The 26,014-nt window shown below is 45.9% G+C and overlaps 1 protein-coding gene across 1 annotated transcript; it reads right to left on the bottom strand.

Moving 5' to 3' along the window:
- Window positions 1–19,914: 19,914 nt before the first annotated feature.
- On the bottom strand, window positions 19,915–21,682 carry LOC136511404 (uncharacterized). The gene is made up of 3 exons (XM_066505471.1): window positions 21,536–21,682; window positions 20,458–20,756; window positions 19,915–20,197 (listed from the first exon to the last, which is right to left on the bottom strand). Exons 1-3 carry the CDS (start codon window positions 21,680–21,682, stop codon window positions 19,915–19,917), a joined length of 729 nt encoding a protein of 242 aa, XP_066361568.1.
- Window positions 21,683–26,014: the final 4,332 nt, after the last annotated feature.

The raw sequence follows: 26,014 nt of genomic DNA on the forward strand, positions 1-26,014 counted from the left end.
AGAAAGCAAGCTTGAATCACATTAGAATTGTCCTTTCTTCAGACATTGCTGGAACTGAAGGTTTGAAATTGCCTACCTAGAAATAACTATCCGGAGTGCAGCGAGCAATATTAAGAGTTTAAGCAATCTCAAGCCAACTGCCGGTCTATCTATGCTCAAGATGAGTATCATCAAAATAACATGGATCGGCGCTTAAAAAGTAGAAGTGTTCATGATCGGCTTAGAAAGCGAGTTGTTGATCAAAACTGGACTGATTATTAAGAAGAAAGTGATGAGAAAGAATATGTTTGGTAGGAAAGCCAATGGTGTCTAGGAGGTCTGACAAGAAGCCAGAAAAGAAGAGTGCAATGCCTAAGGAACAGAGAGCTAGAATAGGCTTAGGCATCTGGTAAACCTCAGGTGTGGCGTGCTAAATAAACAACTGATAGGGGGCAACCATCGGCTAATATTGAAATGGCTTTTTCTTGCCATTAGAATTTAGGGCCCTAGTGGATCAAGAGGTCTATTCAGATTTCGATGAATCAGAGTATGAGAAAATAGTTGCCAAGTTAATAGTTATACAACAGGCTATATTCGATAAGCCAGTCAAGCATCGGCACTTAAAGGCTTTATATGTAAAAGGTTTTATTGATGGGAAGCCGATGAGCAAGATGTTGGTGGATGGAGGTGATTCTGTCAATCTTATGCCTTATACCACTTTATGTAAACTTGGCAAGGGACCAGGAGATTTGATTGAGACCGACATGATGCTTAAGGATTTTGGGGGTAATGCATCTAAGACCTAGGGGGCAATGAACGTCGAATTGACAATCGGAAGTAAGACTTTGCTCACCACATTCTTCGTCATTGATGGAAAAGGTTCATACAGTCTACTCCTTGGTCATGACTAGATTCATGCAAATTGTTGTGTGCCATCAACCATGTATCAATATTTGATTTAGTGGCATGGAGATGATGTTGAGCTGGTTCGCGCATGATGAATCTGTGAATATTGCAACAAGCCGATCCAGTATATTAGGGAACTAGAAGACTTCGAGTGTTTTTCTGGCAAGCTATGGGAAGGAGGCTTCATTAAAGTCAATGATGAAAGCCAACAACCGATCCAAGCAGTCGGCTTTGAGAATTTGTTTTAATGGATAATCCAATAGATGGTATAGATGGTAAACTAGGACATGGCTTTACGTCGGCTGATGAATTAGAAGAGATAGATATTGGTTCTAGAGATAGGCCTAGGCCAACATATGTAAGTGCCAAGTTGGATCCTGAATATGAGCAAGAGTTAGTAGATTTATTAAAGGAATTTAAAGATTGTTTTGCTTAGGAATACTATGAGATACCTGGTCTAGACCTGATCGATTGTTGAACATCGGTTGTCGATCAAACCTGGATATCGGCCGTTTAAACAAGCTCCAAGGAGGATTCAACCCAAACGTACTCGATGATATCAAAAAGGAGACTGAAAGGTTGCTAGAAGTGAAATTTATCCTGCCCGTGCCGATATGCAGAATGGATATCGAATGTTGTTCCTATGTATAAGAAAAATGGGAAGTTAAGAGTTTGCATCGATTTCAGAGATCTGAACAAAGCTACACCCATGGATGGTTATCCGATGCAGATAGCTGATATGTTGGTAGATGCAGTAACCGGGCACAAGGTTATTAGTTTCATGGACGACAATGTAGGATATAACCAGATTTTTATGGTTGAGGAAGACATAGCAAAGATAGCTTTCAGATGCCCTGGCACAATCGGTTTATTTGAATGGGTTGTGATGACCTTTGGTTTGAAGAATGCCGGTGCAACTTATCAGAGGGCAATGAATTATATTTTTCATAAGTTGATCGACCGGATTGTTGAAATCTATATTGACGATGTGATAATAAAATCAAAGGGGTACAAGGAACATCTAGCTGATTTATGGGAGACTCTGGAGTGCACGAAAAAGCATGGTCTAAGGATGAATCCCAAAAAGTGTGCCTTTGGGGTATCAGTTGGACAATTTTTGGGTTTCATGGTCCACGAGAGAGGAATCGAAATTGGTCAAAAAAAGTATGAAAGTAATTGATGAGGCAGTGCCCCCAACTACTAAAATAGAGTTACAATCTTTGATTGGTAAGATTAATTTTATCAGGAGGTTTATTTCAAATTTGTCAAAAAGAGTTCTATCATTTTCTACCTTGTTGAAGTTGAAAAATGATCAAGAATTTAAGTGGGGTGACGTGCAACAAAAGGCATTTGAGGAGATGAAAGAATACATGAAATGTCCACCTGTGCTGGTCCCTCCTCCGCAAGGTAAGACTTTTAAGTTGTACATATCGGCCGATGACCAAACGATTGGATCGGCCTTGATGCAAGAGTTTGAAGGGAAAGAACGAGTTGTTTTCTATCTAAGTAGAAGACTTTTGGATCCAGAAATAAGATATTCTCCCATTGAAAAGTTATGCTTGTGCTTATATTTCTCTTGCACTAAGTTGCGACATTACTTGTTATCGGCTGAGTGTACAGTTGTTTTCAAGGCTGATGTGATCAAGCACATGCTATCAATGCCAATATTAAATGGAAGAATGGGGAAGTGGATTCTTGCATTATCGGAATTTGACTTGAGATACGAATCGGCTAAAGCAGTCAAAGGGCAAGTAATAGCCTGATTTTGTCACCCATCATCATAAGCCAAGTATTAGCTACATAGAGCCAGTACCTTGGGCATTATTCTTTGATGGGTCATCATGCAAGCAAGGTGGTGGCGTTGGTGTTGTTATTATCTCACCTCGGGGGGCAAGTTTTGAGTTTGCTTTTCCAACTGAGCCAATGATTACCAACAACCAAGCAGAATATGAAGCTATTCTTAAGGGGCTTCAACTTCTTCATGAAGTAAAGGCCGAAGCAATTGAAGTATTTGGAGATTCACAGTTAATTATTAATTAGTTGATCGGCCTATATGAGTGCAAAGAAGATACTCTGAGGGGATATTATGATGAGTGCCAAAGGTTGCTCAAGAATTTTCTCATGTCTCTCTTCAACATATTCGAGAGCACAGAATCAAGAGGCTAATCGTTTAGCTCAGAATGCGTCAGGTTATCGAGTGTTTCAAGAGATCTTAAGTAGCGAGACCTTGAATAATGATTGGAGAGTTGAGATAGCTGAATACCTTAAGAATCCATCACAGAAGGTTACCAGGAGGCTAAGGTATAAATCGACTAAGTATGTTTTGCTAGATGATCAGTTATATTACAAAACAATCGATGGGGTGTTGCTTAAATGCTTAAATCAAGAAGAAGCTAAGGTGTTAATGGGTGAAGTGCATGAAGGGATATGTGGAGCTCATCAATCGGCTTATAAGATGAAATGGATTATTCACAGGACTAGATATTTTTGGCCAACAATACTGGAAGATTGTTTTGAATATTATAAGGGGTGTCAAAATTATCAACGTTTTGGTAATATTCAGAAATCGCTCGCATTGGCTATGAATCCAATAATCAAACCATGGCCGTTTCGAGGCTGGGGAATTGATTTAATTGGCCCAATTTTTCCGCCTTCAAGTAAAGGACATAAGTTCATATTGGTAGCAACGGATTACTTCACTAAGTGGGTTGAGGCAATTCCTTTGAAGACGGTAACCTCAAAGAACATGGTTGATTTTGTCAAGGAGCATATCATGTATCGTTTTGGGATTCCTCAAACTATCACCACCGATCAAGGGATAATGTTCACATCAGAAGAGTTTGGAGATTTTGCTGCCAGTAGTGGGAATTAAGTTGTTAAATTCTTCTCCTTACTATGCTCAGGCTAATGGCTAGGCAGAGGCTTCCAATCAGATTATGATTAAGCTGATCAAGAAAAAGATTGAAGAGCAGCCAAGGAAGTGGCATTCAACACTTAATGAGGCACTATGGGCATATAGGATGGCCTTTCATGGATCGATTAAAACATCACCTTATGAGCTTGTGTATGGTCATAATGCAGTCCTTCCTTGGGAGATTCAAACTAGATCGAGGCGTGTCACATTGCAAAATGATTTGTCAGTCAAAGTCTACAAGAATCTTATGATAGATGACCTAGAGGACTTGAGTTGCCATCGGCTGCGTGCTCTTGAGAATATCGAGGCCAATAAACTAAGGATTGCAAAGTATTACAATAAAAAGGTCAAGAGTAAACAATTTTCTGAAGGAGACTTAGTCTGGAAAGTGAAATTGCCGATCGTGTCAAATGACAGCAAATTCAGCAAATGGTCACCTAATTGGGAAGGACCTTATCGGATTAAACATTGTACGCCTGACAATGCTTATATTTTGGAAACATTGGGAGGAGGAGAAGAGTTTGACAGAGCAATTAATGGAAAATATCTAAAGAAATATTATCCTAGCGTTTGGATTAATACTTGATAACCAATTTGTTCGGTCATCAGCTCTAATAGTCGATACCAGAAGAGTATCGACTCTAGTTCAAAAATAAACCCGAAGAGGTAAAAGCCGGTACGATATGTATTGCCTATAGAGCAAGAACAAACACAGATTGACGCATGGAATATGAGTACAAGAAACCAATTAAAACGAAGAAATTGTTTCCCAGCTTCTCCTATTACAAGCTAAAGGTCGGGGAACACTTTGTTCACTATGTCATCGCCCTGGGAAGTAAGGGCTACGGAGTTGGCAGCGTCAAAGAAATCCTCAACCAGGCGCTCATGATCCCCAAGGTGTTCGGTGGCTAGAAAACCATGGGGAAGAAGTCAAAGCTCGTGGCCAGAGCGAGCTTGCACAGCAGCCAGTGCCATGGCAGCGCCATGACGAACACCATGAAGAGCAACCTCTCTAACATGGTTTGGGATGTCATGCAAGCGAATCACCAGCGCGGCACCCCTAGCATTGATGAATCCTATTGCGTACTCCATAGCTGATCGAAGGCTTTCCAGCTGAGCCGATAGATCTAAAAAGATTCAAGGAAGGGATGATCAAGATCTTGAAGACAAAAATTAAGAAGAGACAAAAAATTATGGTAGGCATCTCACCCATGATTCTAGCTTCAGCCTTGGCCAACCTCTCCTCCACCTGGTTGGCCTCGGAGGGTGATCGACGCTGAGCCATGGCCAGAGCCGATTCCACGATGAAGAGGCAGTCGGTGAGCTTCCGGCCAGCCCGATCGATGGAGGCGATCTTGTCGTCATCGTCTATCCACTTCCTCGGGTAGTAGGGGAGTTGGCGGTGAATTGTTGATGAAGATGACCCCAAAAGTTGAGCGGAGTCAGCCCTATGCTCTGGGATGATGGGAGCATCCCAGGTTGCACCCTCCTAATGACGAAGACGTCGACATGGTGACACAGACCCATTGAAGGCCTCCTCAGCAGACCTCTTGCCATTCTCCATGCCTTCAAACCTATGGGAAAGCAGAATCACACCAAAGATATGGAAGGTTTGGGATGAGGCAGGTTGTTTTTCGATTCACAACCGTGGCCTATATATATAGCCCGGGAGGTGAGAAGATAGGTTTTGTCGGGGTTATGGAATGAAAGTTAGATATGGAAATAGATCGACACTCTGGAAATTCAGGGGACAGATCATAAACAAACAATAGATTTGGACTTATTGCTTCCCATAATTACAAAATATCGTGAGATTGATACGAAATGTTTACATTAACTGGCGATCAACCCACCAAGACTTTTTTGGATTGAAGGGAGTCTAGATCCCCACAAGGCCAAAGGTCATCATGGACCAAGTCATATTGGCCCGCTGATAAAATTGCATCAAGGGAAGAGGAAAGGCCGCCTGCTTAAAAGATGCCCATATGCCCAACTGATTTCTCGGTGACTAGGAAACAATGGGAAAGAAAGTCGCCTACTAAAAGATGCCCATTTTTCGGTGGCTGGGAAACCGTAGGATAGAAGTCTATGGTTTCCCCAATGGGTATTTGATGAAGCAAACAAGTGGAAGGTGTCCACATATTTTAGCCTTTGCAAACACTAGAACAGCTCTACGATCATGGTGAGAAAACTTAGGTGATGTCATAAGAATTCTTTTAACCGCACTAGCTGATCCTCTTGCTCTACAAGGCACTGAAATGAGTGGCACAATGAACCTATGAACAAGAATTCTTCTAACCACTCAAGATCCTCATAGCAAGGAATTAGACCATGGAGGGTCTGGCGAAGCCGAGGGCACTCGAGGAAGCAAGCAGAAGAGAAACATAACTGAGTTGTTGAGTTGCTCACGCCGGAGTCGGAGAGACATTCATAGTCGATCTGGAAAGATGGATCCAAGCGCCCGTGAAGCAATGATGCTCTCATAAAGCTTTAAAGCATGGGCTCATAAGTTGGCAAAAATGGTGATAGATAGTAGACCTCAGATAAAGATTCTCTACCCATGACTATGGACCTATCGAAGGCACAGGCGTCGTAATTTTGGAATAAAATTATTTTTATCCCAAAATTGGGGGGTGTGGGGGTATTAACCCCTATACCCTTACGGCTGGGCCTGGGCTGGCCCGGATCAGGGGGTCCGGTCCACTAGAAGACGACGCATGGCCTGGCCAACCTGTTTGGAATCCCGCGCAAGGAATCAAGGCAGATTTGGAAATGAAGCAAGATCCTGGTCGGTTAGAATAGGAATCCTTATCCGGCCACCTATGGTAATTGTAACTAGCTAGGATTAGTTTCCAGATCTGTAACCCTGCCTCCCAGACTATATAAGGCGGGTAGGGGACCCCTCTAAAAAACATCTCTCATTAACATACAGCAATACAATCAAACGCAGGACGTAGGTATTACGCCTTCGCGGCGGCCGAACCTGGATAAAACCTCATGTTTGTCTTGCGTCGCCATCTTGTTTGTGACTTGCGCATCTATCTGCTGACAATCTACTACCTTGGGCATACCCCTAGGTAGACTGACGACCATATTTTGTCGATAGTGGTGCGCCATGTAGGGGGTGTGCGTACTGCTCTCCAAGCGAACAAGATGGTCATCATCTCCGGCTCCATGGCTACACCGAACGGCCTCACGTTCACCGTCGGCCAGATCACCTGGACCACCGGCTCCGACAACTTCATCGCCATGATCATGGAGGAGGCACAGATTCAATCCGTGTTGACCACTGCTTCACCTACATCGGTTATGGCTCCGACCACAGTCGATCTGGCTCCGACCATGGTCGATCTAGCTCCGACCACGGTGGATCTGGCTCCAACCACGTCCGCATCGCCTTCAGCCATGCCGACAACCCATTGTCTGCTTCCTCGCTACAAGGGGAAGCAGATCAACAACACCGACCTGCTCGACTCCATCGATCGGGTCGGCACCAAACTTGCTGAAACCCTAGCTCTGGTAAGTTCAATTCAAAGTCAACCCAATGAGTAGGTAACCGCTACCCACAATAGATCTACCCGACCAACTCAGGCCAGTCGTCCTGCACGACTCGGTACAGATCTTGTGGTCACATCTACTCCTGAAGGGTGCTCCGCTCATCGCCGACCAGCCTCCATGACGGGTCTCCAGCTCTCCGAGTATGAAGCCTCGACGGAGAACTACTAGGCCCAGCCCTATGGCCTATGAAACACTACCTCCAACTACACGTACAAGCCATGCAACTTCATCAACATGGTCTGGATTGAGGATTATCAAGAAGGATCGGTCCACACAGTTCAAGAGGGTGGCTCAAGCTCTTCGTCCGGCGTTGCATCTAATGCCTCCGTTCGCACCGAGCTCCAGCATCATGACGATGAAGGCGTTGAATACGATCTGGATATCCCAGACCATGCCCCGGGATACCCACAATTCCCGTCCTTCCCACCAAGGCGAGGAGACTTGATCAATGTTGTTAGTAATGACAAACCACCGACAGTCGGTGAGACGGAACAAGAAAGGCTGGCACTTGAAGCATGCAATATTGATTGGTTTAATCGCCGACAAATTGAAGCCGAAGCACAAGTGGAGGCCCGACGCATAAGGGTCTAGCCACGTGATCTTAACAATGCTTTTGACAGAGTGGGGGACAAGTAGGTCTTCAGGACCCCAAGCGCCAACGTAGCCGTTGCTATGGCAACAATGCAACGACTACCCAATACCCCAGAAACTTAGGCAGTTCATGATGATATCCAAGCTTACCTGACGACAGCTATGGCCCAAACCACAGAGATTGTAAATCAAGCCCGGGCTCCATCTGTCTCAGTCGAATCAAGCCACAGCTGCCAGTACTCAAGTCGCTCATAGCCACCCAACCAACGTGGTTCGCGCAATAATGACCCATCAGACAACCGTCAAGGCAGAAATGGTGGTCATGATGGTGGTCGGGACGACAACCGCCGTCGAGATGACAAACGTCGCGACTTCCGGGACGACAACCGCCGTGACAACTGTGATAATCGCCATGGTCGTAGGGTTAACCAGGGTGGCAACCGAGATCGCCGTGATGGCAATAACGATCTCCGCCATTACCTCGGAGAACACGATCTACGCGATCGCATCAACCCAAGAGCCAACGATCATGCATCCCACGAAAGCTATCGCCGCATGGAATATGATACTGCCCACGGCCCTCCGGGTTTGAAGTAGTTTACTCCACATCTTCACCAAGTCATATGGCCCAAGAACTTCAAGCTCGAAAAACTTCAGAAGTACGACGGCAAGGAGAACCTCGAATTATGGGTCATGCTCTACGAAACCACGTGCAGATCAGCCATGGCTGACGAGCACGTCATGTCTAACTACTTCCTAGTCGTTGTTGGTCATGTAGGTCACCAATGGCTAGTCAGCTTGCCGGCAAACTACTTTGATTCTTGGCAAGAGCTCAAGCAAGCTTTCATCGACAACTTCATTGCCACTTGCGAGCAACCCGGCAACAAATATGATCTACAGTGGATTCGAGACCGGAGAGATGAGCCACTATGCGAGTACGTCCGATGTTTCTCGGAGATGCGCATCAAGGTCCCGTCAATCTCCGACAATGAGGCAATCGAGGCTTTCATCACTGGTCTCCGCTTCCACGATGCCCTACGGGACAAGCTCCTCCGCAAGAGACCTGAATCAGTCACAGCGCTCCTGGCCACTACCAAGAAATATGCAGATGCTGACGATGCTAAAAAGATAATCATTGAAGAAGCAGCAAGGGTTCCACGCTTCGACCACCCCCCACACCGCGATGACTACCGTGGCAACCGTGGTTGGAACGACAACTTTGATTGCCACAACCAGCGCAACGACCCCCGCGACCTCCGCGACCAGCGTAATCAATGGCGTAATCGCCGTGACGATTACAGGGGCAAGCATGCTCGGGAAGATGACGGCGAGGTCAACACCATTAAGAAAGGCGGCGGACGTCGCAACTACGAAGAAGACTATGCCAAAGCATTGAAAGGACCCTGCCAGCTCCACCCCAAGTCAAACCATACCATAGAGAATTGCTGTGTTCTCAAGTCTATCTACACGCGTCAACAGGCTCAGGATATGTCCGACAAGCCTAACGACGTAGGGGAACAACGCAACGAGGACAACGATGATGAAGACGCAGATCCCCGTCACAAGTACGTCAAGCCAACTGATCGCGTCCACAGTATCATTGTAGGCAAAGTGTCCATCGAGACCAAACGAGAACGCAAGCTGCTCGCCCACGCCTGCTTGAACGTGGCCAACACCGACAACCTCATCGTCGATCCGCGGCTCCCTCCTTGGTCTCACTGTGAGATCTCCTTTAGTAGAAAGGACCAATGGGCTACAATACCTGAGCCAGGACGTTTCCCTCTGGTCCTTGATCCTTGTATCAACAGGGTCCAGTTCGACAGAGTGCTGGTGGATGGCAGCAGCTCCATTGATATACTATTCAAGAATAGTTTGCCAGCTCTGAAGATAACCCTGGCTGATCTCAAGCCATACGAGGCATAGTTCTGGGGTGTTCTCCCTAGACAGAGCTCTACCCCTCCCGGGCAGATCACGCTACCTGTGCAATTTGGTACCCTAGACCACTTCCGCACCGACTACGTCAACTTCGTGGTCGCCGACTTCGAAGGCACCTACCATGCTATCCTTGGTCGACCAGCGCTCACCAAGTTCATGGCATACCTCACTACAGGTATTTGGTGCTCAAGATGCCTATTGAGAAGGGGGTTCTAACTCTCAAGGGCAACGTGTACGCAGCTTACACCTGCGAGGATGACAGCTTCAAAATAGCAGAGGCTCATGACCTCTCTATTCGCATGGCCGAGACCACGCTCGACGCTAAGAAGACCCCAGCCAACCACTTGGAGATCCTAGAGCTCAAGGCCCCACGCAAGAACATCAAGTACAAAGAGCACAAAATGATCCAGCTGGTCAACGGCGATCCCAGCAAAACGGCCCTTATCGAGGCCAACCTGGATCCTAAATAGGAAGACGCGCTCATCAGGTTCTTGAGGAGCAACTGTCACAGAACCGACCAATTTATAAGAATACAAGTACAATGGCAATCCGCAAGTGGTCGCACTGTTATACTTGAACCCATATAAACCCGGTAGTCCGTTGAGTACCACGACGGGTCTCGATAAACGATTTACAACAACCAAGATCGTACAGGATTCAACATACATGCCACATATTACATAAAGTTCATAGATACTTTTCATAATCAGAGTACGAATAAAAGTTATTACAAACCAAGTTTGATAAATAAAGCGGAAGCAAATAAGTTCGAAGATAAAATTTCCAACATAGTTTGATATAGTGCCAAGTAAGATCACGGTCCACAAAAGCAAGGATAGGAATTAATAAAGAAGCCTGCCCAAGGCTTACTCCTCATCCACAGTGGGATAGAAGCAACTCTTGCAATAACCATGATACACAGTGCCATCTGCAACAATGGGAAAATAAACCCTAAGTACAAGAAGGTACTCAGCTAGACTTACCCGTCATGAACCAGAAATAAAATGACTCCAAGGATTATGCATGGCTGTATACGTGGACATAACTTGACAACATTTTTGCGTAAAAGCAATTAAATCATGGTACAGTTACCAATTCTTTACCAAGTTAATTATAACTATTCATTTCTAGGTTAGCAACTATCCTGTGCCAAACATGTGGTATATCATTTAGAAGCATACAATAGTAACCATAGCAGGTATTATAATTCCCTTTTTATTCGAACCATCATGTTTCATAACACAGTTGCTACGATGTTGGGACTAGCCAAGTTTCTCACTATCCGGGAGAGACGGCGATTCGAATCGATTTCAACCAGCTGGGAATTTATTCCTAACACAAACCCAGATCTACCAGCCACGATAGTCTTAGGTCACCTTTGGTACAACTCAAGTACACATTTCGCGGGTCCGTACCACGCCGCACAATCTGGAACACCAGATGCCAGGATGCTCAGGCCAAGCCTGCCCTTGGGCTCAGTCTGATCATTCCCCAGAAGGAGCGCACAACAGAACGGTTCCCGGCCTGAGTTGAATTACTCGGCTTCGCGGTCGGAATGAGTTATCCGGCCAGCTAAGTGAGAGGCATGCGTTCAATCTTGTCAGAAGCACCAACAACGGTACGGTCCTTAATCGACACAGACGGGGATAAGTCCACACCCAAGACCTCCATGTCTTGTTGCTTCTCTATCGACTTCCCGTCCGGTCTCAATTTACTTTTACCTCATGGTTCTGTTCCACGATAGCAGATATAGCCAACCATGCTCCGGTATCCACCTACATCTCGCAGGTGACAGGACATCACCTGACTTCTATCGGTCTAAGCATGGCTAAGCATATATTCGATCCTGGACCTATACCGGTTAAAGGGTTAATATCTGGATAAGGAATTTACATGCATCAAGTGGTTTCATTCAACTCTTATAACCTAATGCATCAATCATAAGTACGTAAGTAAACATTTGTAAATTACTGGGAGACTTATAATGCTCCAGGGCTTGCCTCACATAAAGGAAGTAGGGCGGTGGTCAGGACACTCCGGAAGCTCTTCAGGGTTCTGCTCCACGCCTTCGGGAGCTGCGGCTTGCGGATCCTCCTGTTGATTCCCTTCCTCTGCTTCTTCGAATTCCAGCAACGTGATCTCTTCCTCTGATCCTAGATGCATGAGTATGGCATGAGTATTACGAATGCATATATGTTAACAAGTGCATCAAGTTGATTGAGTAGGTGCATATCTCTTCTCGATTATTACTTAACTACTTCTACCATGCATCGACTATGCCACAACCCGTAGCTACTTGTTTCACTCATAACTGGAGTTCTACTAATCCAAAAACAGTGATCCTAGACTTTCTGGAAAGCTTATCAAATTCTCTACAACTTTGTTATTAACCATTTTTACAGTACACATCAGTTTCAACATGCAACTCATCACACTCTAGAATCAGTCCGGAAACTATTTAATATGCAATATAAAGTAATAATACTTCTACTTCATGTAATCATTCAAAATTTGACAACATAGAATCTACCAACAGTTTAAGCATACCAAATACATTTAAGATAATATAATGGTGAAGCCCAAACTATTTATTTAATTGCCTTTATTATTTTATTTAGATGTCTAGGTTAAATAATAAACATATATTAGATATACTTCATAAATTCTCAAAAGTTTATAGTGCCTTACTAATGGTATCAAAGGACTACTATGAAAATTTCATGTCATTTTACTAAGTAGAACATCCTATACAAAAATGATAAGGAAGCAAGGCTTGAAATAGCATAAATGGAAAATCCTAATGAAAAGTGTCAAGCAATAGATTTCCTATTTTTCTTAACATCCATATGGTACTAGGATTACCTCCAATAAATTTCATGAATTTTGGACTCATAAATAATTTATAAGAATTCATGCAAGGATTGACTATTCATAAAAGAAAAATATATAACTATAAATCTACCCATGCACTGGTCTTCAAATTTTTACCAGAGTTCATATATGACAAGAATAGCTTACCACAAAAATTTCATAATTTTTGGAGCACAGGAACTCTAGATATAAAATAAACAAATTTGAATGCATTCAAAAGCACATTTCAAATCCCTATTTAAATCTCCAAAAATTTCTACTGTACAAGTCAAAAACATATTTTTCCTAAATACTAAACTTCCTAAGGAACACTCACAAATTTATTTCACAATTTTAGGAGCTATCAAACTGAAGATACAAAAATAACAAAACACACTTGAATCTAGAATTTTTGAACTATCCCTAAAACCTAGAGTCGCTGACAGCAGGGACCCACGCGTCAGTTGGGCCCACCGGTCAGAGAGACCAAAACAGAGCCGGCGGCGCAGAGCAAGCTCGCGCGGCCACAGCTCGTCGACGGCGAATCAGCCGGCGGTAACATCTTCACTACACGATGTACGTGACCTAGCAAAGCTATTGAGCCACTTGGCCGGCCTTATCGTCGACTCTAGAGCTAACGGCGGCGGCTATGGCGGAGCAGCAAGGCTGGACCACGGCGGTACGTCGGTGTGGGATACGGTGGCTCGAACGAATGCTGCGCCAAGCATCATCAAGCTGCGGCGGAGCTATCTAGTGCTCTAACGCGGCCTAGGATGGACGGTGGCGACGTGGCCACGGAGACGGGGCTCACGGCGGAACTCCGGCGAGCTCGCATGCATTGCGGTGGCTTACCAAGCGCTGTCAGCGGGCACGGGAGGAGTCAGTGCGCTGCGGTGGTGGTGATAGAGCTATGGCGATGGTGCTGGAGTGGCTAGGCGCGAGCTGTGCACGGCTATGGCGACGGCGGAGCTGCGAGAGCTCGGCGGCTGCTGCTGCAAGGAAGAAAGGCCGAGGCGAAGCAAATGGGGGTGCGGGACGGCTCGGGCAGACGCTGGCGTGATGAAGGCGCGCTCAGGCGCGTCGTGGCCTGTGCGGTCAGGGCGTTGGCGACGCGCGGCCATCGCCGCGGACACGCGACGTTCGCGCTCTGGCACCTGTCGGCCACCGATCGGCTTCGATTCAGTTCGTCAGTCGCGACATGCCGAGCCTGACGACGAGTTTTGACATTCATCTAACTGCTAAACCGTTGCTCCAATTCATAAACGATCTAAATGACTTTCGTAGTCCTAAGTACCAGCTACAAATGTTGTTCAATCATCTTGTGCTAATTCGCAACCGAAACTGAGAAAAATCATCCCCAAAGTGAGCCTGTCAGTCGGTCAGTGTTCATGACTTAGCGAAATTTGCTAAGTGCTGAAATCAGTGATTTGATGATTTTTGAAATCCAAATTCACACATGTTAGGAGCTGAATCAGTCAAAGACCCAAAAATCAAAGTTGTTCCTTATGTCAAACACTACAACATTGCTTTAGTGAACTTCTCCATGCAAGGTCTCTAACACCTAGTTTCAAATTGGTCAAACATGTCACATTTAAAAGATGAAACACATCAAAGCATGGCTTAATGACCAAACTAGCCATAGCCCTAAATACCAAAGTTGTTCATGATGATACTCTAAGCATGTTTAAACAATTTGCAAGGTCATTTAAGCATTTCATGTAGTAGTCACTCATAGAGCTATCCAGGTCAATACATGTAATATTACTTAAGTGCTTGATCATGAAGGGTGACCTTCATGAACAAGGTTCCTTTTATTAACCTAAGTGTAGCTAAGGTGTTTTAGTGGCTAACATTACCCACTTGCATTCATTTGCACATGACCATATGCATATGTTCCAAGAAACACGAGATAACAAGCAATGTTTCATATGTTTCGATCAAATGTTTCAATTGTAAATGATGATTTATGAATGCTTGATGCTCATGCTCATGTTATGCAAGTCAAGTTATGCAAGGCTAACACCCGAGGTGTTACAGCAACGTGAGCGTGTTCGCATGGAAACCTGCTGACATGCCCGATGTACCTCGAAACTTGATCGAGCACTCCTTAAATGTCGACGGCAAGGCCAAACCTATCAAGCAGAAGCTACGACGGTTCGCTCGCAACAAAAAGGAGGCAATTAGGGTAGAAGTTACACGGCTTTTGGTAGCCGGATTTATTAAAGAAGTGTATCATCCAGAGTGGTTAGCCAACCCGGTTCTTGTACGCAAAAAGAATAATGAATGGAGAATGTACGTTGATTACACTGATCTCAACAAACACTACCCTAAAGACCCCTTTGGCTTACCTCACATAGACGAGGTCGTAGATTCAACGGCCGGCTGCGAGCTGCTTTCCTTTCTCGATTGCTACTCTGGTTATCACCAGATTGCTCTCAAAAAGGATGACCAGATCAAGACATCATTCATCATGCCTTTCGGCGCTTACTACTACACAACCATGTCATTCGGGCTCAAGAACACCGGGGCTACCTACCAACGCGCCATACAGGCCTGCCTCAAAGATGAGATAAAAGACGACCTTATCGAGGCTTATGTTGACGACGTAGTTGTCAAAACCAAGGAAGCATGTACCCTTGTTGACAACCTTGAACGCACCTTTGCAGCCCTTAATACATTCCAATGGAAATTAAACCCAAAGAAGTGCATCTTTGGTGTTCCTTCTGGTATACTACTTGGCAACATCATTAGTCACGACGGCATACGCCCTAACCCGGAGAAAGTCAAAGCTGTTTTGGACATGAAGCCGCCCAAAAAGGTGAAGGATGTTCAGAAGCTTACCGGGTGCATGGCCACTCTCAGTCGTTTCATATCAAGATTAGGCGAAAAAGGCCTACCGTTTTTTAAACTACTCAAAGCATCCGAGAAGTTTGAGTGGTCGGAGGAAGTAGACATTGCCTTCACACATCTAAAACAATACCTTACGTCACCTCTAGTCCTCACTGCTCCCAGAGAAGATAAAACCCTCCTGCTTTACATTGCGGCAACTAATCGGGTGGTCTCCACTGCCATGGTGGTTGAGCGCGACGAGCCCGGCCACGTCTACAAGGTACAGTGACCGATCTATTTCATTAGTGAGGTACTCAACCAATCCAAGACCAGGTACCCACAGATTCAGAAATTGATCTACGCCATACTGATAACATCCCAAAAGTTGAAACATTAGTTCGACGGATACCGTGTGGTGGTCATGACTGAGTACCCTCTGGGAGATATCATTCGAAACAAGGACGCGAACAGGCGCATCGTCAAATGGGCAATGGAGCTATGCCCTTTCTCTTTGGAATTTGCAAGCTGTACTACAATCAAGTCTCAGGCACTCGTCGATTTCATCATCGAGTGGATAGACTTAAGCACACCTGCCTCTTAGGGACCCGATGAGTATTGGAAGATGTACTTCGATGGCTCTCTCAACATCAACAGCGCAGGAGCAGGAGTCCTTTTCATGTCACCATCCAAGGAGCAGCTCCGGTACGTCCTCAGGATTCATTTCCCAGCATCTAATAACGCCGTCGAGTACGAAGCATGCCTACATGGTTTGCGCATCGTGGTCGAGCTTGGTGTCAAACGTCTCTATGTCTACGGAGACTCGGCTCTGGTCATCAACTAGCTCAACAAGGACTGGGACACGACCAGTGAAAAGATGGATGCATACTGCAAATCGATCAGAAAGCTGGAAGGCAAGTTCTATGGCATCGAGTACACACATGTGGTCCAGGATAAAAATCAAGTAGCAGATGCGCTGTCAAAGTTAGGATCATCCCGAGCTCAAGTCCCACATGGCGTATTTGTTCAAGACCTACTCACGCCTTCCATCGAAGAGGAAGATCCCACGGTCAAACACCATCGAACCACCTTCGACCACTAAGAAGTCTGACTAGAGAGTACCTTTCATCAAGTACCTGATAGATGGTAGCGGTTACATAGATCAGATAGAAAACGAACGCCTGATGCGTCGCAGTAAGCAGTATCTGCTCGTCGATGGCAAATTGTGGCGCAAGAACGCAAAGGAGGAAATCTTGATGAAGTGTATAACCCAGGAGGATGGCGAACATCCCTTGGACCAAATTCACTCTGGCTCCTGTGGCAACCACACGGCCTCGAGAACACTGGTTGGCAAGGCTTTCCGAGCAGGATTCTATTGGCCGTCAGTTGTAGCCGATGCAGAGAAGCTAGTCCGCCATTGTGAAGGTTGTTAGTTCTTCACTAAGAGGATCCACGTACCAGCACACGAGATTTAGACAATACCAGCCTCTTGGCCCTTCGCATGCTGGGGATTGGATATGATCGGGCCCTTCAAGCCGGCTCCTGGGAAATTTACATGTGTCTTTGTGCTGATCGACAAATTTTCTAAGTGGATACAGTACATGCCTCTGGTACAGGCATCTTCAGAAAAGGCTGTCACGTTCATCGACTAGGTCATCCATCGCTTCGGCATACCCAACAGCATCATCAATGATCTAGGTACTCAGTTCACCGGGAACGCTTTTTGGGACTTCTGCGATGAAAGGAGCATAGTAGTAAAATACGTCTCGGTGGCGCACCCTAGAGCTAATGGATAGGTCGAGTGGGCAAATGGTATGATCTTGGAAGCACTTAAGAAGAGGATGTATAGAGAAAACGACAAAGCTCTCGGAAGATGGCTCAAAGAGTTACCAGCCGTGGTCTGGGGTCTCAGAACCCAGCCTAGTCGCAATACCGGTGTATCACCATACTTTATGGTTTACGGCGCTGAGGTAGTGGTCCCAGCAGATATAGCCTTCAGATCAGCACGGGTAGAGAATTTCGATGAAGACAAGGCCAATGAAGCGCGGGTGCTAGAAGTAAATAGTGCAGAAGAGAAGCGGCTCGATTCCTATATACGTACAGCAAAATACCTTGCTGTTTTGCGTAGGTACTACAACAAGAACATTAAGGAGCGGTCCTTCGTGGTCAGGGACCTGGTCCTGAAGTGGAAGACGAATCAGGTTGGCGTCCACAAACTCGCAACTCCATGGGAAGGGCCCTTCATGATCAAGGAGGTTGCACGACCAACGTCTTATAGGTTAGCTCACCTGGACGGTACAGACGTACCCAATTATGGCACATCAACAAGCTTAGGCATTTCTATGCTTAATTGTTAAGTTGTGTACTCCTCTTGTACTTTCGATTTAATTCAATAAAGCTATTATGATTTCTCCGACCACTCTAATGTGTTACTTTAAAGTCTATTGTTATCCTAACTCAACCAGTTAAAACCAACCACCATTCCTTCCTGGGTTTTCGGAGCAGGCCCTGTCTCTGGTTCTTCCCAACGCGTGCATGGGATCTGCTCTCTACGCTATGGGTGATCGGCAGGTCTCCTCTGGTTTGACTTGTCTGCGTCTACGTGTGCACAGGCTGTGCACCTCACACTCCGACCACAGGACAAACCAGGGCCATACAAACCTTTGGGGATGACATGTCGACTAAACTGGTACAACTAAACAGAATGCTAACATGTTCTCACTTAGTTACACTAGCACGAGATCCAAGCTTAAATACGTTTTCTACAAAACAAATAAGCTTATAAAGATATACAGTTACATTATTACAAGCTTGCCTGAATGGGTACAAGTTTACAATAACACACCTACGTCTTCTTCTATAGCTATAGCCTACACTATTGGCTGGTCGGGTCACGCGGCACCTGCTGCTCGCTGGGCCTGACATTGTGCTCGAGTCTCGGGGACTCTTGTACTGGTCGAGCTGAAGAAGATGGCCCCACTGATGCCTGGCTGGTCAAGACCGCAGGCTTCGCCAGTTGGCTCAAAACTGATGGTGCTTCTAGCTAACTTGTTGGTGGCATACCCTGTACAGGTGCCGTCCTGCCTCCACATAGGTTAATGTCGCCAATTATTTTTGCCAACAAGTCCAGCTGGGCCATCTGAAGCTCCTCAGCCTTGTCTGGATCTACCTCCTTTGGGTATCCAGCTTCCAGGTGCCTGAGATCGATCAAGGGGTAGTGAGCACGCACCATGCTTAGCACATGTGCGCCTGTGTAATCACCCGCCTCCTTCATGAACTCCTGGAACCATCCCCATGCCTTTCGGCATCTATCGACTAGTCCGAGCTGCGACGTCCCTGGCACATCCTCTGTAAGCGCTGGATCGATAAGGTTGAGCACCGGCAAAATGCCCATCGCCACTTCCTGGCACCGGTTCTTCCATGTATCCCGATCCTTGGTGATCTCTTCACATTGCGCCTTCCAGCCGTCGCGATCTTTTATCATGGCCTCTAGATGCTTTTTGGCATTTACTTTCACAATTGTAAACCGCACAAGTTATTACAACGTCATACCATGACAAGATAAGGTGGGAAACAACAGTGAGCAAAGGGGTTTGGAAAACTTACTTTTCAGTTCCTCTTTCATCTTGGCCGTGTGGTCTCAAAGCTGTGACTGGTCGTGCGCCCGTTTTCTATTGTCTTCCTTCAGGCGATCACGCTCTACGACCGCACGACTGGTCTCCACTCGGAGACGAACCACTTCGGTTTCTAAGCCTGCATTACAACTGTTACTACTAGCAACGCAACAACACTTGTCATGCACTAATTGTGATAAAGTGACTACTTACTTGTTCTTTCCTGCTCTTTGTCATTGAGCTGGGCGGCCAGGTTTTGGTTCTAGGACTCTTGCTCCCTCCTTTCATTATTGGCGGCTTCAAGTTGGTGGCGCAAGCATTCCACCTCTGCCATCAGGCCTTTATTACTTGCAGTGATCCCTTTGATCTGGTCAAAGCACTTCTTATGGTACCTCGCAGTCTTCATTAAGTCCTATGTGCAAAAAGCTAAGTAAGAAAGTTTGACTACACGGTAAGATCAGGTGATGAAGCAAAACATACCTGGACCTCCGTCACCAGTTGTTTCGCTGCTCTTTCAACCTTCTTGGTCTCTTCGACCTCTGGGATTTCCTCATGAACAACCCATTAGTCGTTTCGCTAGCGCAACACATATACGTGTTGTCGCCTGTCCTATGGACGGCCCAGGACCTCTTCTACTTTGTTCTCTTTGGCCTCTTCTTTAGATACCGGTGCTGCTCCGGGGTTGGCAGCTTCTGCGATAACTATGGCCTTACCACGGGCTACAGCATCGATAGGCGTGTTCTATGCTCTCAACTCCAGCCACTGCTCCTTGGTCTGACCCATTCTCTCTGGTGCTAAGGTGTCGCCCTCCGCAGGGTTGGTGCTCGGAGCACTTGTGCTTGGCTCGGCTCTTCCCTTGACCACTTGCTCGGGGACTGTTGTCTGGCCGCTTGTCTGCTGAGGCTCCGGTGGACTTTCTACTATGGGTTGCTCCATGGCCGGCTGCTGGGTAGTTTTCTCTGACAATGACGGCGGAGCCACGCCGCTCCCAGCCAGCTGGTCTGGATTTTCGGTGGACGCCGACCTAATATGTCCGAGATAAGTACAGAAGGCAACCGTAATCAATATAAATTGTAAACTTACATCAAGGTTACAAATACTTACATGTTGGAAGCACGGAAACATGTGGTGAAGGCGCGTCTCTTCGGTCGTGTTTGCTCCACGTGCTCTATGGGTGACACCTGGTCTCCCTCTGAGACTAGCACCGACGCTAGGGCTTGGTGGTCGACCCCTCCACCGCTTGTCCTCGATGCTGCAGTGGTATGCGATGTGAGTCCCACCGACACGGAGGAGCCACCTTGCTTCGTCGACTCCAGTTGCCTCCTCCTCTTTTGAGGGACGAGTTGAAAGATGTCTGCATCCTCTGTGCCGTCGTCTGACAAAGTCAAGATCACCTGACGACGCTTGCTGGTCACCGGCTGCTTACCAGCAGCTCTGGCCGCTGCCTCCTCTCCAACTCTGAGCACGGCCCAGTCCATGTCCTCGCCCCCGATGCTGGTCTGGGTGGTCGGGTCAGCAACTTGCAGCCAATCTACACCAGGGGGTGGCGACACAAACACTGTCACTCTATCTCGACCATTAACCTGGGCAACAAATAGGCGATCATACAGTAAGTTTCTACTACAATATGAGACTACAGGTACAAGGCAAGATGAGTTACCTTTGGGGGAGGTCGGGCAAGCTTGAAAGCATGCTCGATGGCGCTCAATCTAACATAATTTGGATCAGCTAAGTTGAATAGCTTTCCAATTCTGGCTCTGATTTCAATCTTGTCAAGCGCCCCCTGCCTCGTCCTCGTTGGATCTGCGCTACCTTGGTACTCGTAGCCGGGGTGTACCCTCTTCTGGCAGGGCTGGATCCTTCGGCTGATGAAGTTCCCGACCATGCTCGGACCATCTAGTTTCTTCCACGGGATCATCCCAAGTAGTTCTAGGATCTGTTCCAGGTGCTCGGGCTTCTCCGACCAGCTGGTTTTCTTCTCCGGAATGAACCCCATGTCGCACAGTGTAATCGTGTTCGGCTCTTCGTGGATGTAGAACCACTTCTTGTACCAGTCATCAAGCGATGTGTTCTAAGGGCAGTGCAGGTATTGGGCCTTCATCCTGTCACAAAGGTTGAGATACACACCTCCGGCTATCTTCGAGCCGCCGCTTCCTTTCTTCCGTAGACAGAAAACATGGTGAAAGAAGTCGAAATGGGGCTGGAAGCCACCATACGCTTCGCAAAGATGAATGAAGGTGGAGACAAGAAGAATCGAGTTGGGATGCAGGTTGCAAATCCCAATCTCATAATACAGACAGAACCCCTAAAGGAAAGGGTGCACTGGAACCCCAAAACCCCGCTTGAAGAAATCTTCAAAAACCACAATCTCACCTGGCTGTGGATCGGGGTACCCCTCGCCCTCCGGCGCGCGCCATCCTGCAAGTTTCTTGTTGTGAAGTACTCCCATGATGACGAGGTCTTCAATGGTCTGCTCGTTACTTCTCAACTTCCACCACTCCTTCGCCATGACTCCGGCTTTCTTCTGGGCGTCACTTTTTGCCATGAATCCGGCCTTGCTGATGAAAGCGGATACGATGGAGGAGTGATTGGTGATGATTTTGGAGGTATTGGGGTTGGCAAGAGGAAGAAGAAGGTTGTGGCGACGAATTGTAATGGGGTTCGGTAAAAAGTAACTTTCCAATTCTATACTATATTTAACCAAGAGTTCCACCGTTTCGTCTGTCCGAGATTCTTGGGAGATGTGCGCACGCGCCGCAGACGGTTGTTTTCACAACCTCAAGATCTATGCCAATATATGCGCCTCTTCGTTATCGGTGTATGCGCCTCTTCATTACCAGTGTGAGAGGGCCCACACTGATGCACCTCCTTACAGGTGTCAAGTGACTATTTGATTGAAAGGACAAGAAAGCAGTATGGCATGTTATACCCGTCAACTTTTTTGACCAGACATGTCAGATTGGGCTAGATAGAGTAAGAAGATAAATAAATACACCAAATAATAGTATAAGTGGCATTTGGTTCTTCGTCGCACGTCTCGTGCTTAGGGATGGTCCAGACCACTACCGTGCTCGGGGACTGCCCAGACCACTACCATGCTCGAGGACTGTCCAAACCACTACCATGCTCGGGGACTGTCCAGACCACTACCGTGCTCATGGACTGCTCCGACCACTATCATGCTCGAGGACTGTTCTGACCACTGCTCGGAGACCGCTCTCCTTGGCTACATGTGATTTGTACTCACATACAGTCGAGAGGCATTTATTTGGACCTTGCTACAATACTTATACTTCGCCTTCCAACAAGCTCGGGGACTACATCGGTACGATGCACCTGCCGGTGCATCTCGTATTGCTTGTACGACGATTGGATTCTTAGCTTTGGTGGAAATTCTTTTTAGACCCTGGCACCACGTGCCTACGTCACCTACTACCAGGCTCAGGGACTAAGTGGGCACACTTCACCTTGCGGTGAATGTGTTTGTTTTTTGACCCCTACGCCTCTGATGATCAAAGACGCTACGCTTCAAGATGCACTTACATTTCTTTTTAGAAATACAAGTGGGCACACTTGATAAGGAAAGAAATCCTTTTCTTTTTTATTTAAGAGCACCATGCATTCTTCGGACAACCAGAATCTTTGGCTATAATCGTGGTCTATTGCTCTCTATTCTGACCAGAGTGCAGGCATATTCGATTGGTCAATGTTTCAATTAGTTGAAGATGACATGAAGATGGATCACATTATTCGAGGGAGATCGAATGGCGTGTCGCAGCATAATACATGGTGCTCGGGGACTAGCTGTGGGGGTATTAACCCTTATACCCTTACGGCTGGGCCTAGGTCGGCCCGGATCAGGGGGTCCGGTCCACTAGAAGACGACGCGTGGCCTGGCCAACCTGTTTGGAATCCCGCGCAAGGAATCAAGGCAGATTTGGAAATCAAGCAAGATCCTGGTTGGTTAGAATAGGAATCCTTATCCAGCCACCTATGGCAATTGTAACTGGCTAGGATTAGTTTCCAGATCTGTAACCCTTCCTCCCAGACTATATAAGGCGGGCAGGGGACCCCTCTAAAAAACATCTCTCATTGACATACAGCAATACAATCAGACGCAGGACGTAGGTATTACGCCTTCGTGGCGGCCGAACCTGGATAAAACCTTGTGTCTGTCTTGCGTCGCCATCTTGTTTGTGACTTATGCATCTGTCTGCCGACAATCTACTACCTTGGGCATACCCCTAGGTAGACTACCGACCATATTTCGTCGACAGGGGGCATGTGTTTACACCAAAATTTGGGAAGAAGAATGCGAGAACTCGAAGCTCCCAAGATCATGTCATCAAGGAATCGATTGCATAAAGGTCAATATCAGCCGATTCAAATGCAACACTGGAATCGGCTCTCTTCGAACGACGCTAGCAGATAACGACAAAAAGCTACGGTTGTCGTCAGGAAAAACATATCGGACTCTACAAAAAGGGAAAGATTAGGGTCCAAGTTATCTTAAATTAGGAATGTTTTCTCTTATGCCAAAGATTGTAATGAGTCATACTTAAGTAGGATTTATGCTTAGGTTCTGGGTATAAATATTGGACCTCGGCTATTGTAAAAGACATACAATCAATCAATACAAGTTACTTTCTTTTTGGCTCCGTGCCAACCCTTAGGAGTAGGAGTAGAGTAGATTTCAGCGAGTTCTTCAACAAGCAGGGCTGCATCGGTCCGGCCAACCTCTGGCTTATCTGTAAGTACCATCATGGCTTATACTTCTATTTGTACGGATGCATCGGTTAAGTTTAACCTCCACTGCGAACTCTAGTATAAGCTAGTTATCGACTCTTATCTAGTTCTAGTACGGTTGCATTGATCTGGTCGACCTCCACTGCTCGAATTAGATTAAGGTCAAGTTATCGGCTCTATCTAAGGGTGGCGTCCTTCAGGGTGATTCATTAAGTTACCGATCTTGCGGATGTCCTTATTGCTATTAGTCTGTAGCAACATCAATCTACCCGGTCAAGATCGATCTAGATCGGCCTCATATCCTTTTAACCCCTCGTTTATCTTGTTACATTACAATGGTCCTTACTTTAAGCGACATGTTATGTTTTATCGGTTGTTCTACTTCGATCTTGATCGTCCATAGTACATGGTCAGGGCATATATGATCTTGAGGAGGTTTACTAGCTAGTTGAATCTAGTCTATAGCTCACTATCATAGTTGTATCGATCCGGTTGACCCCCACTGATGGCCCTGTAGATTGGAGGATGCTAGCTAGTAGATTTATTCTCGATTATATGTGACCTTAACTGTTTGCTATGCCTGCATCGGCTAAAGAGCCGATCGCCTATGCTCTAACGCCTACAGTGTGTCTCCATGATTCTATTAAACATGAATAGATCTGTTTACTTTAAAGGTTTGATTTATTTTCTTTATCATGTCTGCATCGATCCGGTCGAACCCCACTATTAGAGATAGCAGGTTAAGTCTGATGAGTTCATAGGTTTGTCCATGTTAAATAGTCAATTGTTCACATGTTGTAGTCCCTTTTCGCCCGAATCGGCTATTTCAGCCGATTTGCTCAAGCTTTCACACATATAGCGCGTCTTTCAGAAAGCATGTCGATGTATAGATGGTTTTACTGATTCTAAGGTTTTAGTTTGTTATTATCATCATAGTTGCCATCGATCTAGTCGAACCTTACTGTTGATGGTAACAGATTAGATTCAGAGCGTTTGTAGATTCATTCGTACTAGACAGTCGATTTGTTCGCATGTTATATCCTTTCTCGTTAAGATTTATCGGCTCAATGATCCACACTGGTAATATCCACCTAGCTGATGATTTTTCTTACATCCATGTGCATTGTACCTGTCGACATAAAATCAATCGCGACCCATGAGCTTCACTGTCCGTAACAGCCGATTTCTTTGCGTATTGGCTATTTAGTCGATTTTCCCATCTGGCTGCTACCGAAGCGATACACTTGGAACTGTCTTGGCAAAGACCAGCATGTTCCACCTTAAATTACTGATGAACTTTCTCTCCTTATCAATTGCAGGTCAAATTGACTGGCACGCCTCAGGAGGAATTCGCAGGATCGGTTAACCCTGTGTTGAAGCCAAGCGGATCTCCAGGCTCATCCTAAGCAGATCCTTCCAGCTTGCTGTGTGCTCGGCGCATTGACACGTTTTTGCGCTGACACCATTACTACTGATCAAGGGACAATGCTCACATCTAAGGAATTTAGAGATTTTGCTGCCAGTATGAGAATTAAATTACCAAATTCTTCTCCTTATTATGCTCAAGCTAATGGCTCGGCAGAGGCATCCAATCAAATTTTGATTAAGTTGATTAAGAATAAAATTGAAGAGCAACCAAGGAAGTGGCACTTGACACTTAATGAAGCATTGTGGGCATATAGAATGGTTTGCCATGGATCGATTAAATCATCACCTTATGAGTTAGTATATGGGCATAATGTAGTTCTTCCTTGGGAGATTCAGACTGGATCAAGACGTGTTACATTCCAAAATGATTTGACAGCTAAAATCTGTAAAAACCTTATAATGGATGATTTGGAGGACTTAAATTGTCATCGGCTACGCACTCTTGAAAATATTGAGGCCAATAAATTAAGGGTTGTAAGGCATTATAATAAAAAGGTCAAGGACAAACTGTTTTGCGAAGGAGAGTTAGTTTAGAAAGTAAGATTGCAGATTGGGACTAAAGACAGCAGGTTTGGCAAATGGTCGCCTAATTGGGAAGGTCCTTATCGGATTAAACATTGTGCTCCTAGTAATGCTTATATTTTGGAAACGCTAGAAGGGGAAGAGG

Source organism: Miscanthus floridulus, chromosome 16 (assembly GCF_019320115.1).
Source record: "Miscanthus floridulus cultivar M001 chromosome 16, ASM1932011v1, whole genome shotgun sequence".
NCBI lineage: Eukaryota > Viridiplantae > Streptophyta > Magnoliopsida > Poales > Poaceae > Miscanthus > Miscanthus floridulus.

What these genes read in the sequence shown, in the direction of transcription:
- LOC136511404 (XM_066505471.1), bottom strand. Translation starts at nt 21,682, where the DNA reads ATGGCGAAGGAGTGGTGGAAGTTGAGAAGTAACGAGCAGACCATTGAA. An exon ending in CACAGCCAGGTGAGATTGTG is followed by an intron (nt 20,757 to 21,535) that starts GTTTTTGAAGAT and finishes TTTGTTGCCCAG; the next exon opens with GTTAATGGTCGAGATAGAGT. An exon ending in AAGCAAGGTGGCTCCTCCGT is followed by an intron (nt 20,198 to 20,457) that starts GTCGGTGGGACT and finishes CGGACATATTAG; the next exon opens with GTCGGCGTCCACCGAAAATC.